This window comes from Temnothorax longispinosus, chromosome 11, assembly GCF_030848805.1.
Source record: "Temnothorax longispinosus isolate EJ_2023e chromosome 11, Tlon_JGU_v1, whole genome shotgun sequence".
NCBI classification, from domain to species: Eukaryota; Metazoa; Arthropoda; class Insecta; order Hymenoptera; family Formicidae; genus Temnothorax; species Temnothorax longispinosus.
Window position 1 is genome coordinate 14116282 of NC_092368.1, and position 16185 is coordinate 14132466.

General features: G+C 36.6%; 1 protein-coding gene across 5 annotated transcripts in view; it reads right to left on the bottom strand.

Annotated features, from left to right (window-relative positions):
- Syn1 (Syntrophin-like 1) overlaps nucleotides 1-15576 on the bottom strand; it is a 227897-nt gene extending 212321 nt beyond the window's left edge. The window contains exons 1-3 of one of the 5 annotated variants that reach the window (XM_071792661.1): nucleotides 15495-15576; nucleotides 13532-14603; nucleotides 5897-6500 (exon numbers count right to left, since the gene is read on the bottom strand). In XM_071792661.1, coding sequence (XP_071648762.1) covers nucleotides 5897-6500; nucleotides 13532-13555 — 628 coding nt within the window. In that variant the 5' untranslated portion in view covers nucleotides 13556-14603; nucleotides 15495-15576. Of the gene's footprint in view, nucleotides 1-5896; nucleotides 6501-13531 lie in introns of all 5 variants that reach the window. The other 4 variants (XM_071792660.1, XM_071792659.1, XM_071792658.1 and 1 more) reach the window with 4 other exon arrangements.
- Nucleotides 15577-16185: the final 609 nt, after the last annotated feature.

Sequence of the window (16185 nt, forward strand, 5' to 3'; positions counted from 1 at the left end):
ACGCGATATCTTCCGGTTGGCCGTTATGTATTACAATTGCAGCTGTCTAACAGTAATTACGCACGATAGGAACGATTCATGCTTCGCCTGATCACTGTTGTCACGTTCGCTTGACTGTAAAACGTTCAACTTTTATATTTACTTTTTTTGTCTGCCTATAATATATATTATCTAATTTCCACAAGTTAATAACTGTCTTTCCATCATTCTGCAATTAAAAAAATAGTTTGTATTGCATTCTGTCATTCTTTACATAAATATTTTTAATCCATGTACAAATAACACTTTATTGCACATAAAGTTAAATAGAGATTTCATAAATTGAACACGCAATGGCGCGAAAAATTAAATTAAAATAACAAAGCGCAGGTCATAAAAATCACAAGTGCGAAAACATCTGCCGAAAGGCAGATCTTCTCGGACCCCGGGCTTTGCACTTATCTCAGCCGACGCGACGAGAGCGGCTCGAGTACAGCACTCACTATATACTGACACGCTATACTGACTCGGATATAAGGCACGAGCTGCGCGCTCCTCGTCCTCACGAGTCTTATATATCGCTCCACAGTGTCTCGCATGCCTTTCATTTCGTCCTTTACGGTACTTCCGTCATGATTTACGGCGTATCCGCATGAGGAACGACGGCATCGCCGCGCGCACCTCGCTCGCTCGCTCGTCCGCTTTCGCGTCTCTTCCTTCCTTTCTTCCTTCCTCCCGCTACGGTTTCCCGTCGCGTGAGTGTATCTCGCCTGTAATTTTCTCGTCGACAGTCGCGAGATGCCGGGGGGAAAGGATGCTCCAAAGGGCGCCTTTGACCCGACTTCGACGGAAGTCGTGTAACGTCGCGTCGCGGCTGCCTTCGAGTTCTCCTTCAATGCGGTGGATCGGTAGCGATAAGGGATACGGCGGATCACTGGCAGATAAATGCGACAGACATCCTCGGAATCCCTGATTCCGGCACGTTAAGTATCAAGTTCAAAATATCTGCAGGATGCTCGAAAACTATATGCAATATAATCTTCATCTTTCTTTCATTCATTTAAAGTGGATCTCTTCTTAACGCAATTTCACTGATCCCTGTACGCCAAATGACTCAGCTAGTATATAACTTATTCTTTATTTAATTTAAGTTAGTCTTTAAATCCTCAGCTAAGACACGAGAGCATACACAGATGTTTCTGCCTTTGGTCTCAGAGTTTGTTGCCAATTTATTTTTGTAAAATTATTGTATTATAGATTTTGATAAAATAATCCAAATGCAAATACAACCATTTTTTTGTATTAATACAAAAAGGCTAATTAAAGGCGGTTGAAAATGACTAAAGTAAATGAGGAAAACGTTCCATTTAATTGTGTAAAATCAAACAAAAGAATTATTTACCTAGCATTGACGTTTGCAGTCAAATTAACCTTGTAAATTTCTACATTAATGTAAACTGTAAATTCTATTATACGCGCGATTATTGGTTTTTTATAAAAATTATATATAAACTGAAATCCTACAAATTCTCTCTATTCTACATATAAATCATGTAGAAATTGATTTGATACATTGACCTTTGATATGCCGCTATGATATGTAATTCACACTCATACACACACACACACACACACACACACACACACACACACACCACACACACACACACACACACACACAGAAACTTTCTATAAGCGCTTTATCAAAGTTTTAAACAATTGGGAATATACTGTCATTATGCATTACATAATAACTCCATAATCACTTTTTCGACAACTACCCATCGACTACCCATTGTTGCGTGAGATTGCCGTTTGTTTGCCATGTAATTAGTGTCGAGGAGGTATGAACTAATTATTAGCGCAGGTTGTAAAACAAGCGTTCTCTAATATACATCCATTGCTAATTAATTGCTAGCAACAATTAGTAATTAGATAACTTGTGTTAATCAACATCACGTTGCTATTAGAATATCTTTGAGCAGTTTTTATCAATTACTGTCACAAATTTTTATACTATGCCTAGAGGTGTAAATTATTATATAGGAAACAGGGTGTTTCCTAAATAAGTACAAAAAATTGAAAGGGATATTCCGTGGTTTACTTTAGGAAGAAAAGATTCTATAAACATATGCTCTAAACTGTTCTTCGTTTTCAAAATATAGGTGTCAAAGACGCACGCCGGGGTGGATCTAAAAATGTTTTATCGATACTGAAAAATGGTTCTTAATACCACATGTACGCATACCAAATTTGAATAAAATATCTTCAAACGTTTTCCAGATTTTCGAAATTTTCATATTTTTTTCACAATTTTGACACCTTATATTTTGAAAACGAAGCAGTTTAGAACATGTTTATAGGACCTTTTCTTGCTAAAATAAGCCACGGAATATTCCCTTCAATTTTTTGTGTTTACTTAGGAAATATTACTAAAATACCGATATCTATATATAGGTACTTCTCCAATATTAATCGGGAGTCTCGCACATATATATAGCCCGCGTACATCCTCTCTTCACTGACTCGCCTATGAATCGTTATGCGATCTTATGACGAGAACAGCTAAAGAAGATAAATCTATAGTTTCAGTGAACTTCGAAACTTCATCGTTTAAAATAAAAGAGTGATAGTCATACGGAGATAGAAACCTACTAACATCAGAAATTTTTGTTATACTCGGTAACTCCTTTAAAAATCAATATTTTACAATATAGATACATCAATTATGAAAATTATAAAATTATACCAATTATAAGGAAGAAGTTTTTCCAACAACAAATTAATAAGAAATGCAAAGCACTAATATATCCGTTATAAAACGTCGATGAGCAAATCCATCACTTCGTTTTTATACACACACCCACATCTTATGTTAAAGAGTTTATGCTAAATAAAAGGATGCAATTCTGGAATATTATACACTTTATACAGTGCAACGAAAGATATAGGACGTCTTATTTCAGTGGCTGATATGTCTTACCTCCGTGCGCCATAACATGAAATGTCATATGCATAGTTTATAGAAGAAAGTCGTAACGTGAATATAGGTTCCGAGGGAATCATAAAACAAATAGAATAAATACCTGCTGGCACTTTTATATTAGAAAATATCGCCTTCAATAGCTTGTAAAATATTCCCTACAATATATCAATAATTTTTATATTCTTACTTTCATTAAGCGTTACAGGTCTACCTCTTGACAGTCTTTTATTATATATTTTATTTAACAAGTTGCCTGTAACATTTTAGTGGTGATTTAAATTCGGTTATATTAGAATTAATTTCAATTGTTCCGAGAATTTTAGTCGAAAATTGTATTGAATTTTCCACGTCGGGACTTTTATAGTGAACATTTTTCCGGATTTTATAAAAATCGTAAATACAAAAACGTTACCGCGCCAACGACAGATTCTCGCGCGTCACTTCCGGTCGTGACACGTTACGCACGTTATTTGTCGCATTAAAATGTGCGTTAGAGAAAAAAAGTGGTTTATTACAGTAATTCATACATAAAAGACACGTTATTTTATCTCGTGTAACGCGCGTGCCAAGAGCGATAATTCCCTCATACGTGGGCGACTATTACGCAAACATAACGTACACGCGCGCGTGTAGTTATACATGGTTGCGCGTATAGTTGAGCGATTCACGATGAGACCTAATCAAGGACATGCGATATTTCACAGACATAATTTCCTAGATATCCAGCGCGGAAATTATTGAGCAGCGAACAGATAACCATTGCTGAAAAGTCACGCGAACTTGGGCATTGTGCCTTGCGAAAGATCGTATCGTAAGAGCGTCATCATGACTTTCGCACCTAATTGCGAATTTCGCGTGAACACACGATCCGACTTCCCATTTAGTCGTCGTAACTCCGTATATGAACACGTATTCCGCCAAATAAAATTATATATCCATTACATTCGTTGTTTTATATAATATTGTCGGCTTATTATATTCGCTTTTATTGTTATATTACATATAAATATTATTTATGCGGATTTTTTTATTTGTTGCTCAAGTTTGTTTTAATAGGGTTTTAATAAGAATTTGACTAGAGGACCAAACTTCTTCTCTCTCATTTCCAACACCATTCCAAAGTTTGTACATGTAATTTTTCAATAATTCGTACAGATTAAAAAAAAAATATTTTCCAATATATACCATTAATTTTGTATATAAGTTTCCTTTGTCGAAATTTTCCAGAATCGCTGGGATCGCCAAAAAGGTTCTTGTGCATTCGTATAAGAATTTACATTTTTCTTCGGTAATTAATTCATATAATATTGAGTTTTACAGCACACGAAATTTTTAATGAGCTTTACCAACACAAAAGTAGTTCCGTGAAATAACTCAAGTATTTCTCATTAAACATTCCGCATAAAATTGGAGCGAAAAGTGCCTCTTCATAGAAGAAACTCAAGACTCAGCGCCGGATTGAAAGCGCTTCATTATTTGTTGCATCCTGTAAGTGGTTCTTTCGATCGGGAGACGTATAAGTACGCGCCACCAGCAATCCCTCCCATTCGTCAAGGCGGAATTTCTTTTGTCGCGCCCTTCTGATGTAGGTCGAAACGCGCGGGAGCGTGCGGATGAAAAGGGAGTTTCGGATTGGAAATAGCCCAGTAACGACCGTCGCGGCATTTTCTAGCTTTCGAGACGCAAGAAAATAACGATATACGCAATCACACGGCAAAATATGATAGCCTTTGACGTTGAAGGACTCGAGGCGTGTCGTATCGGGAAAGGAATGTTAAATGTGAAGTACGGAAAAATGTGCATATTCCTATCTCAGATCCGCGGAGAGTCGGAAACAAATGACAGTCGCAGACGAGGACGTTAAAGTAATGACGTGTGCGATGAAAGGTCGGAGAGAAAGCGCGCGCGAGATGCCAAATAATGCGCATTATCTCCGCAGTGTTGCATATTCAAATCTTATTTGTTTTTCAATTTGTGATCGATGCGGAACGCGAGATAGAAGGAATCATGGATTGGTGAGAACGATTGTTCGATTTCTCAATGACACAAAAATAAGGGGAAAAAAATTAAGGATCAAAATTTCTCCAAAATTATACATTTTACTCCAAGAATCTACGAACAAATAAAAAAGAAACCGATTACAGATCCGTTTCGCGAATTTTTTCGATGACTAAATTTTATTTTGATGTAATGAGCCTATTAAAATCGAGGGCGTTTTTTTAATCAAAGAACTTTGAAAAAATATATAGTGTTTCCTAAGTCCTAAGTTAGTAGGTACAAAAAAATTAAAGGGGATATTCCGTCCCAATCTCACACACATCCGTAACATATTAGACTTTCAAAATATATATTTTTGAAACGGCATGCAGTTCCGTTGATCTTCAGACTTCTTTATTTCTAAAGGTGCAAAGAACGCAGGGGCAGTGATCTACCATATGTAAGAAAAAAAAGTAGTCGACCTTCTTCTTCGAGCCGACTGCATACGACATACCAATCCGACTAAAAGCCCTAGGTACCGCTTACAAATGCATTCTTTCTTCAGTTGTTTTCCTCTAACCCTCTCCTAAGTACTCGAGAGATGACAAACGGCACAAATAGAGTGCGAATAAAGACGCGGAATTTAATGCTGCATATGTCAAGAATGTTTTGTGTGTCGCTCTCAGTACATCTATCTTCTCGAGGTACGGATCCATGAAACTTGTGCGCAAAGTTACCGAGGAACAATGCGTCACGACTGAAATTGGTATATCGCATGTTTCCCGTGTAATATAGTTGCCTGTGTAATGCAAACTGCACACGTTGCCCGCGTGTAATATAGACGACGATGCCATATACCGAAGTAATATCGCGACGCTTTTCGACAATTTCAACGGCAATTACGTTCTCTTATACTTATATTAAGAGACATTAAGAGCAAGTTAAGCAGCCTACCTTCTAGCTCGACGATCTTGCCGGCTCTCTTCAGCGCCTTCACCGCCTCGTCGTGCGTGGCCTCGCGCAGATCCTCGCCGTTCACCGCCAGAATGGCGTCGCCGACGTAAAGCTGCTCGGTAGCGTCCGCCGCCATGCCCTTGAAAATCTTCGAGATGAGAATCGGCATTTTGTTCTCCTTGCCGCCCTTGATCGAAATTCCCAGACCGTTGTTGTCACTTTTGACGACGCGAACAATGCGCTTCTGATTGGCCACCGAATCGGGCACATCCGGATCGTTCAGACTGTCCACATTGTTGTTGTTGATGTTGCCGTTGTTCAGGGTCGCGTTGTTACCGGTCTCGCAGCTCTCGTCGAGCGAAATGCTGAGATAATCGTCCTCCAACGAGACGAACACGCGATACCACTGGCCGCGCACTTGGGTCTCGAGTATACCGGCGCGTCCCGATGCCGAGGACGAGGCGCCCGTGGTCGTGGTGGTCGACGAGGAGGACGACGACGTCGCCGCGGTCACCATCGCGCCAATCCCCATTACTCCCATGGCCGAAGATGTTTGGCCGCTACCACACAGCTCTACCATTTCGATTTCTTCGCAGGCTGTACGCTGCAACATGCAACAATAATCGCACATATACATTTTTTGCCTTTTTATACCTATATACCCATTTTTTATATTTTTATAGCTATATACCTACGGACAAAACTTTATGGCTGCGTATTACCTAAGTGAGAGAGATAGAAAGAGCAAATTAAAAAATAAGAAAAAGAATGTCCTTATGAATAAACATCCGGGAAAGCTTTCTATCGTGAGTTATATAAGCGATGAAAATAAAAATGGAATTGGAAATGAATAGCTTTGTGCGAATATATACGGTTTGTCGCACTAGAGACACATTTTCATGGAAAAACAAGAGATTTGGTAAATCTTCATTTATTTATCTTATGCCTCGTTCGATTTTCAATGAAAGGGCTCGAGAAAAATGGCAACATATAAAATGGATGCTATAGTGCATCGGCGAATAAATGGCGCCGGTACTCGACGACGTGAATAAATCAATTGTACTATATGCCGGCGAAATTCGTAATTTGAAAATAATTGATAGCGGTCGACAGTGACGTGGCAGTGCTCTCTTTGTTTTCCTCCTACACCATTATTTCCATCAATCCAGTATCGCGCCGCAACAATAGCGTTACCACTGTCCGCGTAAAATGGCGTAGGGGAGCAACGGAAAGCAAATAATTAGAAGAAAATTGCATGCGCTTAAAGTACATATATATATACACATATATGTACATGTATATGTATATAAAAATATAAATATATACGTATGTGGATGTGTGTGATGTGTGTATGTGTTTGTGTACGCGCGCGTGCATGTGTGCACGCGTGAATGTAATAGTTTTTAACTAATTCGCATACACTTTGTTTTTAATTAATTCTGAAAGTTTTAATGAATCCGGGAGAATGATTCGAGGAGAATGTTTGGTTAGAGATCATTAGTTCGTAAAACAAGGAAACTCCAAAATCTGCAAAACAAATGAAATCAAAAATTCATGATTACAAAAAGTTCGGAGTCTCGTACGAATTTTAAGGACTAAACCATATGTTTAATGTTTAACCGAGAAAAAATACAATCTTTTTTCTAATGCAAGAAAAATTAGTCAATATTACTATAGCTCTTTTAAATGAGTTTTAAAATCTGGTAAGAGATGAATTTACCATTTATTATCGGGCATTCCGTGTAGAGAGCGATATTTTTGGCAAATGAGTTTTCTCACAAAGTCTCTACAGCTTCCTGAATATAGTACCATGCAAAAGTAATGGAATATAGCAGGGTGCGGTAAACGGCAACGACCGCATTTAATACGATAATATGACGACACGTAGATACGTGGCAAGGTTATAATTAAAGTGTTTGTCTCTGGGAATTAGTCCCGCGCTAGTTCTGCCTTCGTGTGTCGCTTACGTGAAAATGCACGAGATGTCTTTATATCATACACCTAGTATAGACGTGTAGCACGCTTCTATATACGATGTTCCAATTAACATCTGGCGCTTTTTGAGGTCATAAATTTGTAATGCAAGTTGAAACAATTTATCAATTATAAATTCTATGAAGCGAAGATTATGTCCAAACATTTTTATCTATCGTAAATAAAAATCTATAACTTTAACTGCAAAGCAAAATTTAGGTGTCTTAATAATATCCTAGAATATTCAGTTTCGTAATCGTTTTGTCCTCGGTTTTGTCCTTAAATCTTTAAGGCTCAATTTTTTCTTAGGATCTTTTTATTCCCCAAGCCTTTGCTATTTTTTTACTCACTTACCAAGAAAAAATACAGAAACATCAACAATATAGGAATTTTCTTCCTATTGGAGCCTTCCTTGAAGCCTCGAATTCTCCTTATATTTCCGATAACAATATTGAATTACAGCCTCTCTTGTTGCCATTGACCCAAACTTTGAGAGGCATCGCGTATCACTACACGGCTTCAGTATTATGAAAATAAGGATATTTTATAAACTACTACAAGAGAAAGACTTAATACTCCCGTATATTTTAAAGCTAAATTGAAATAACGTAATATGATTATAATATGTAAATGAATTTATAACATGTAAACAAGCAATGATATTTCATAATTTCAATATCTAAATACGGATGTGTGTTATATAAATTACCTAAGATCGAATATTAATATCGGCATATTAAATATTAAAAATAATTATGAATAATATGGATACGTCGATACCAATTATTATAATCGTATAAAAGTGACCAAAAATAAGAAATTAACGATATTGATATCAAACTGTCCCTTGCATTAAATATTTCCGAAATATCGTAATTCCAAGTTGAATTTACTCTCGGAAAATAAATTTAAAAAACAGTCAAACAACTTCCTATACACACACAGCTATTACAAGAGCAAATTATAATATTAAACAAATTAGTTACTCCATCGACTTCGGTATTAAAATATTTCTTCAATTTATTGCTTTCAAAATGTATTACTCTCGAATTTATTACTTACAATTAGTGTTATTTAAAATAATAATGGTAAAAAATAGTGTGTACCATGAACATAAAATGCCAACACTTACTAATTACTAAGAATTTTAGCTACTCTTTCAAATTTTTTGAGGTAGTAAATATAATAATAATTAGCAAAATTGAAATATCTTATATTCTTTTGAAAAACAACATAAATAACAATGTAAACAAATATAAACAAGCTCTATTATAAATTTCTCTTTTTTATATAAAGTATGCTATTCATATTGGTTTGATATAATAAAATCAACAATCACAATTATTTTTTATTAATAGTACATAAATATACATACCTTTTAAGATATTTAATTATATTTATATATATTGACAGATAGACTGTCTTGAGTTATAATTTAAATCATTTAATAGCAATTATGTTTTTAAGTGTCAAGTACAAATCTGTGTGTAAACATGAGTTTTAAAAATCAATGTAAAGGCCTTCAAGCCTAACACTTTCACTTTACGATCTTAAATATCCAAGGATTTTAATTTTATTTTGAAAAAATCTAAAAATTTTAAAATTTGATCATGTAGAATTATGAACGTCCAATAAATTCTCGACATATTTTACAAAATAATTAGGTTGCACTAACGTGATCTATCCTAAAAGCCGTTGACAAAATATTTGGCAATATAACATGTAAATAGGCTTTTAACAGTACGAATAAAAATGTAAAAAGCGTTGCACAGCGAGCAGACGAGCGACGGGCACCATTTTAACCAAATTGATCCGCGCGAAGTATTAAAATGCGGAAACAGACGTCGCACGGTCGTTTCAGTCGATATATGTGCACGTACGAATGCGGCCAACTGCATCCCCATGCGCGTGTGGAAAGAGCGTGACGGTCGAGAGAAAAGGGAGTAGGATAGAAGATTCGGAAAATTTCAATTCGATACTGAATAATCGGGAAATGCATTACGCGCTTGTATTATACCGTGAAAATAAACAACAACGCGGAAATGAGGTGTCGAAATGTAGGTCTTTCAGCTCTTCTCAAATTACTCGATTCTCAAATTAAACCAGAAAACTCTCGAGATCATGTTAAAAAAGAAGATTTCATTATTCATTTATTTATTCACTCTTTAATCCTTTCTCGTATAAAAACTTCCATTTTTCAATATTGAGTAACAATCTAGTTCAATTGGATGTTTAATAAAACTCTGAAATTGGTTTAATTTTTATATTGCAAATTAAATTGTCTGGCAAAGTCTGTTTGGATAAGAAAATTCTAGTAATTTTTTAATTTATAAAAATGACTATTAACTAAATATTTAAAACACGTGCAATATTAATTTCTTTTACACGTGCAGAATTAATTTGTGAAAATTGTTTATAAATCTTACAAATTATTTTTACAATTATTATTGTGTAATTAAATAAGAGATGCTAAGCTTATTCAATTTTTTAAAATTTTTATATTGCAAATTAATCTGCCCTAAGTCTATTTGCATAAGAGAATTTTAATGATTTTTTAATTTGAAACTGGCTATTAGCTTAATACTTAAAACACGTGCAACGTAATTTTTTCTTGCGTGCAGAATTAATTTGTGAAAGTTGTTTGTAATATTACAAATTATTATTAAAATTATTATTGTGTAATTAAATAAAATGTACACTAAGCTTATTATATAACAAAAATATTTCCGGGTTTCCCATTGTTCTCTTTCTCTTCAAAAATAATTTATATAATAAAATAATAAAATCTATATCCTCCACAGACAATAAATAAAATCGTCGAAACGTTAATTTTTGCCAATGAAATAATCCTATACATTCAACAAAATTAAAGCAAAGCTCATTTTATTTATCTAAAGTTGTCAATTTCTATTCTACATAACATGATTTCGATCGTCTGGTAGTCGTTGCAATAGGTACATACACAAAAGTAAACACGAATGTTAAGCAATATTTCCATTCAAAACGGTGGCACATCTCTCTTTTTTCTTCCATCTCTTTCATTCGCATTTTCAGTTACATCCCCAATCCATCCCTGCTCCGTTCTTCTCTTTCTCTTGCACACGCGCACTCAGTGGCCATAAACTACTAGTATCCGACGCACGCTGAGGTTATTGGTTTTTCCAAAGGGCTTGACAGTGCCGTATACACGCTACTATACATATACGTGTACCTCTATCTTGCAAAGATAAATTTTATTCCTCAAAGAAAAATATATCTGATTTTTTCTTTTAATATTCGCGCAAATTTTCATTAACGGATCTTACATCACTAATATAATCAACGAAGCTTCAGGAAATAATGACAGAAAAAGAAGAAAAAAATCTCGAAGGAGGTTGCCCTTTATTTATTCAAAACATGAAGATTTATTCCATAATATGAAGGTAACATCGACTGACACTCTCATCAGTGTCAATCCAATGTGAATCAACTTGAATAAGAATGTAAGAATTTCAAAATAGTCTGCTTGTATTTCATTCCATTCTATTCGTATATATCACTTTTTATTTCACTTGCTTTTGCTCTCAAAGAATAAAAAACGTAAAATAATTCAAAAAGATGTTCAGCGTGCCTACGAGTATGAAATACTTCAACTGGAAAAAAAACACATTTCCGAAATAAAATTTGCCTCTCCCTATAGGGTGGATGACCACATATCTACCTGAGCAACGTACATACAGAATAATACAGAGCACTTTAAACACAATTTAGGAATAGAAAACATTTAGAAATTCTACAGAAACATTTAAACAAGCATTTCTGTGTTATTAGTTATTATGCCATATTCGATTTTCATATGCAGTTAATGTAGTCTCAACAGTGTGCTACGACGCGGAAAGAAAGTATTTTCAAATTCCATGTTTATGTAAATTTCACTCTTTTATCATGTACCACTTTCAGCGCATATTTTAGCCACACAGGGTTCAAAAATAATAATTTTGAAAATAATAACGAAAATAACGAACGTTTAAACATTTAAACGTTGGATCACATTCTTTACATTTTCTATATATTTCTTTATATTTGAACTCCACAGGAATACAGTATAAATTTCAGATAAACAGATCAATGCTAAAAACTTTATGTACAAATTGAAAAACAAATTAAGTTTACCGCAAAATAATATTCTATACCGCAAAAATATTCATAGGAAACGTTCTAAGTTTTATTTTGTTATAAAATTGCAAATTATGTATATTTTTCGAAAGAATTAATATAATTTTCACGAAATTAAATGCTTTTCCGAAACTTGTGATTAAGTGATAAAACCGGATAAAACATATGACTTCGATAACGTAATTCATCCGTATTTTTTTGTGCGTGAATTCCTTCTGCAATTTTTGCAGCGTGTTTTTCACTGCACTCCGCGCATTGTTCCTCTTGGCGAGCGTTCGACATTGCCGTTGCTGCTATCAACAGTGAATGAAGAGCCGCGAATAGCGACTGGTTTTACGTGCTCGTCTCCGCTCTAATTCGATTACACCATCCGGTACAATCTCCGTCTACCCAATGGCGTATTTATAGCCACGCGGATAATCCCTATATACACTTTTCCGCCCTCGTGCGTGTCATTCGCACTCTTCGAAACCCCCTTATCTCGTCTTCGCGATACGTGTCACCCTATTACGCGTGACTCCGATCATCTTTCACGAATGATTCCGCCGAATCGATTCGTTTTTACTCAATTTCATGCATCACCAAATTTCACTAGAACTATCGCATGCCACTAAAGCTATACTCTTTCCTATCAGGCAAACTGTTAACTAGACATTGCCATGTTTTCCGGCGCATCAAAACTTTTATTTTGTACTTAATTTATTTTTCAATTGTTTGGACGATGTCAAACCGCACATAATAGATAATCGATATTGTATGCAAGATGTTTCATGTAAAGCGATACTTTTCAATGTTTATAAAGCTTATAAAACTATAAAAATGATATATAACTTATATATTTCTCAATATATTGAAAAATGTCTATTTATATATATATATTCTATTATTTCCTTCTGAAATTTACATGCGAACTTCGAATATCTCAACTTAAAAATATAGGGCGAATTTTTTAATTGACGTATTTAGATTTCGCGCTAAAATTATAGATTGAAAAAGTTTCAAACAAAAACTGTATAAATAATAATTCTTTCTTTTACATAAATTGATTTACACAGCCACAGAACAGGTAGATTGAGGTAGGGTCATCAAAAGATTAGTAATTTACAAGATATTTATATCTTATTTTGACATACTTATCGTGATTTTCAAATACTCACTTTTCCATTAAAATGTTTGGCAAAGTTTTCACAAAATAATGATTAGAATCGATTAACGACTCTATTTTCATATAGCACAGGTGTAAAAATGTACTTGCAATGTACAACTATACTTTCCCTTAATGCTTTATAATATATTTTCTTTACCTCGATAGATTCGTTTCATTATTTCGTGCGTGCAAAAGTCTCAAGGCAAACGAGAAAAACATTACTTCAAATTAAAAGACTCGTGTTTCAAAGTATTTATATTTAGAAACATTTAAAATCCATGCCACAGAGTTCTAGACGGTAGTGTGAGGCAAACAAGATACATATATGTCCACACTGCAGTGCATCTACAATTACTTACCGTTTTAAGCGCGTGTATAGGCATATGACTTCCGGTAGGCAATAAGAGGCTCGTCGCCTGGCCGTTTCTCTCTCTCTCTCTCTCTCTCTCTCCTCTCTCGGAACAGTTCTATCGCAGCTATCTCCACCTCTATCCCTTTTTCTCTCTTTTTCCCTCGCTCTCACTCTCGCTCTCTCTTCGTGAATCCCGATCCTGCGTGACGTCCAGCGTGTCGGTACCTCCGTCGATCTCTCACGTGGCTTACGACATGCGTCACTGCCAATTGGGCTAATACGATCCTCGATCTGCGCACGAACCAATCATACAACCGCCCGTCGGCTCTCCTTTCAGCAGCCTCGACATGTTTTATCGCTCCTTCTCAGCGATCAGTCCTATCCCGATCACCCTATCTGTCCTTCAGTGAGATCGACGTGTGATCCGCCCGATCTACGAACAGTTCGATCTACGCATCGGAGATTTAGATAACCGAGAGCCCGTCACCTGTCCGCCAATGTCAGCGGGCGGGGAAAAAGTAGCCGTTCTCGTATAGGATGCTGTATATGGATCAGTCGATTCGTTGTCTCGTCCACAAATGGACACCTATACTCCCGCAGAAACACGTTTCACTCTCGACCGCCCCGTAGTCTTCTCTCCATTCACTTTCGCTCGCGGGAGCGAACTCCTTCTACGAGAACATGTCGATGACGAATCATCAGAATGCTTGGTTTTTTGATTAAATGCTGCTCCGTACGAATAGATCTCTTTCGGCTCGCCGTAAACTCGAAGATGTTGCAACCTCGTTTTAATCCTTAAACGTTAAAACCTCCGTACATCGAATTTTTGATCCTTGATTTCTGGAACGGCTTGCTGATTATCATTTCCCAACCTTGGAAATGCTCCAGATTCCAGAGATTCGGGATAATCAGACGATTATGGTCGACTGTGATTGAGTTCTAAGGTAAGATAGCTATCACCTCGAAATTTTTAATGTCCAAGTTGTGCTGCATTCTGGAGCATCGTCGAGTTTTTGACTTCTCAAAATTGCAGCCCCCTCTCTTCTCTTTCCCTTTATCTCTCTTTATACAGTCAGCAACTGGAATATTACATTAAATTAGAACTTAAATCCTGATATTAAACATTTAGAGTCGCTCGCTTATAGACAACTAAAACTCAAATCCATTCGTTCCTCAAAACTCCCGGATTACCGAATTTTCAATTATTTCGATGTCCCAGTTTTCAAATCCGTCGAACCTTTAAATTTTTAACACTTTCGAAGTTCCGCGAAATCTTTAGATATTCAAATCTTCACGTTGACACGTCGACTTGCGGTGTATATACGCGCCCGAATTACACCTCACATGAATAACGTACAAATGAAACTTGGAATCTTCAATAAAAGACGCCGGGACGCGTCTTTTAAACTCTGATCGGTTCAAAAATATTTTCAAGTTTTGACAAACTCCACTTGTTTCTTACGATAACGTACTCCGACGCACACGATTGGCACAATCAATTTCCCAAAATGACAGCCAACTCCTCGAGAATTATCACCAATTTCTTTTTTTAGAAATCACGGGCAACTTTCTGAAAAACCGAGCGATCCTTCGAAAGCACGGGTCCTTCAAAAAGTGCGGATTGACTCGGACAAAGATGCACACATCGATCGTCGCGTACTTGAACGTCTCTCTCTCTCTCTCTCTCTCTCTCTCTCTAGTCTCTCTCTTTCTCTCTCTCTCGAGCCGGAGGAGCACGGCGAGCCGAATTTCAAAGAACCCACGCACCACGATGCACGATATATATGAAATTTCACGCCGTTCGATTTACGAAAATTCGCGTTTGAAATTCGAACGCCGTCCGAGATCCGTACAGTCGTTGCGATACGTGACGCGCAACGCTACGCGAGGAGCGACCATATCGGTAGCGCGAGTCGCACGGAGAATCGCGAATATCACCTAACCTCACTCCGCGAGAGCACCAAACCTACTGAAGGCTGAAGGGAGATACAACGCAGTTCGTTCGCCGCCGCGGCCAATGAGCCAACCTGCCCGCCGCGCCGTAGGTGGCGATGGGGAACGGTGGGGAGAAGCGCGCCATACGATGACGTCATGTGATCGCGAGAGTGGAATGGCGAGGGTGGCTCGATAGCGGCGCGCCACGCTGATGGCGCGCTCTACCTTGCCGACGCGCGCCGTTCGCGAAACCGAATCGCGACGATGTTCAATTGTATATCGGAAGAGCTCGAATCTTTGCAGCGAAATTTATTTTTCAGGCGCAAAGTAGAGCCCGCTTCAACCGGATGCGGATGACATCAGTTTCTTTTATATTTTTGTAATTGGTAATCAGGATTAGGCGTTTGCGCGTAAAATATATAGGCTGCGTTCCGATATTCACTGCCAGTACTGAAAATCTATAGTTTACGTCGCATACACTATATATTTTTAGTACTGGCAGTAAATATATCGGAACGCAGTTATAGTAATCTATACATTGCATTTACATGTATACAATATAAATTATGTTTAACGTACGTCATGTAAACAATGAGTAATTATAATGGATCATCGGGCATTCATATCAATTCATTTTGTCAGAAATGTCGCAATGTTATATTTTGTTTACAAATTGATTTTTAATTAGTATTATCCAGTTTGGGCACAATTTTTAGCATGTCACGA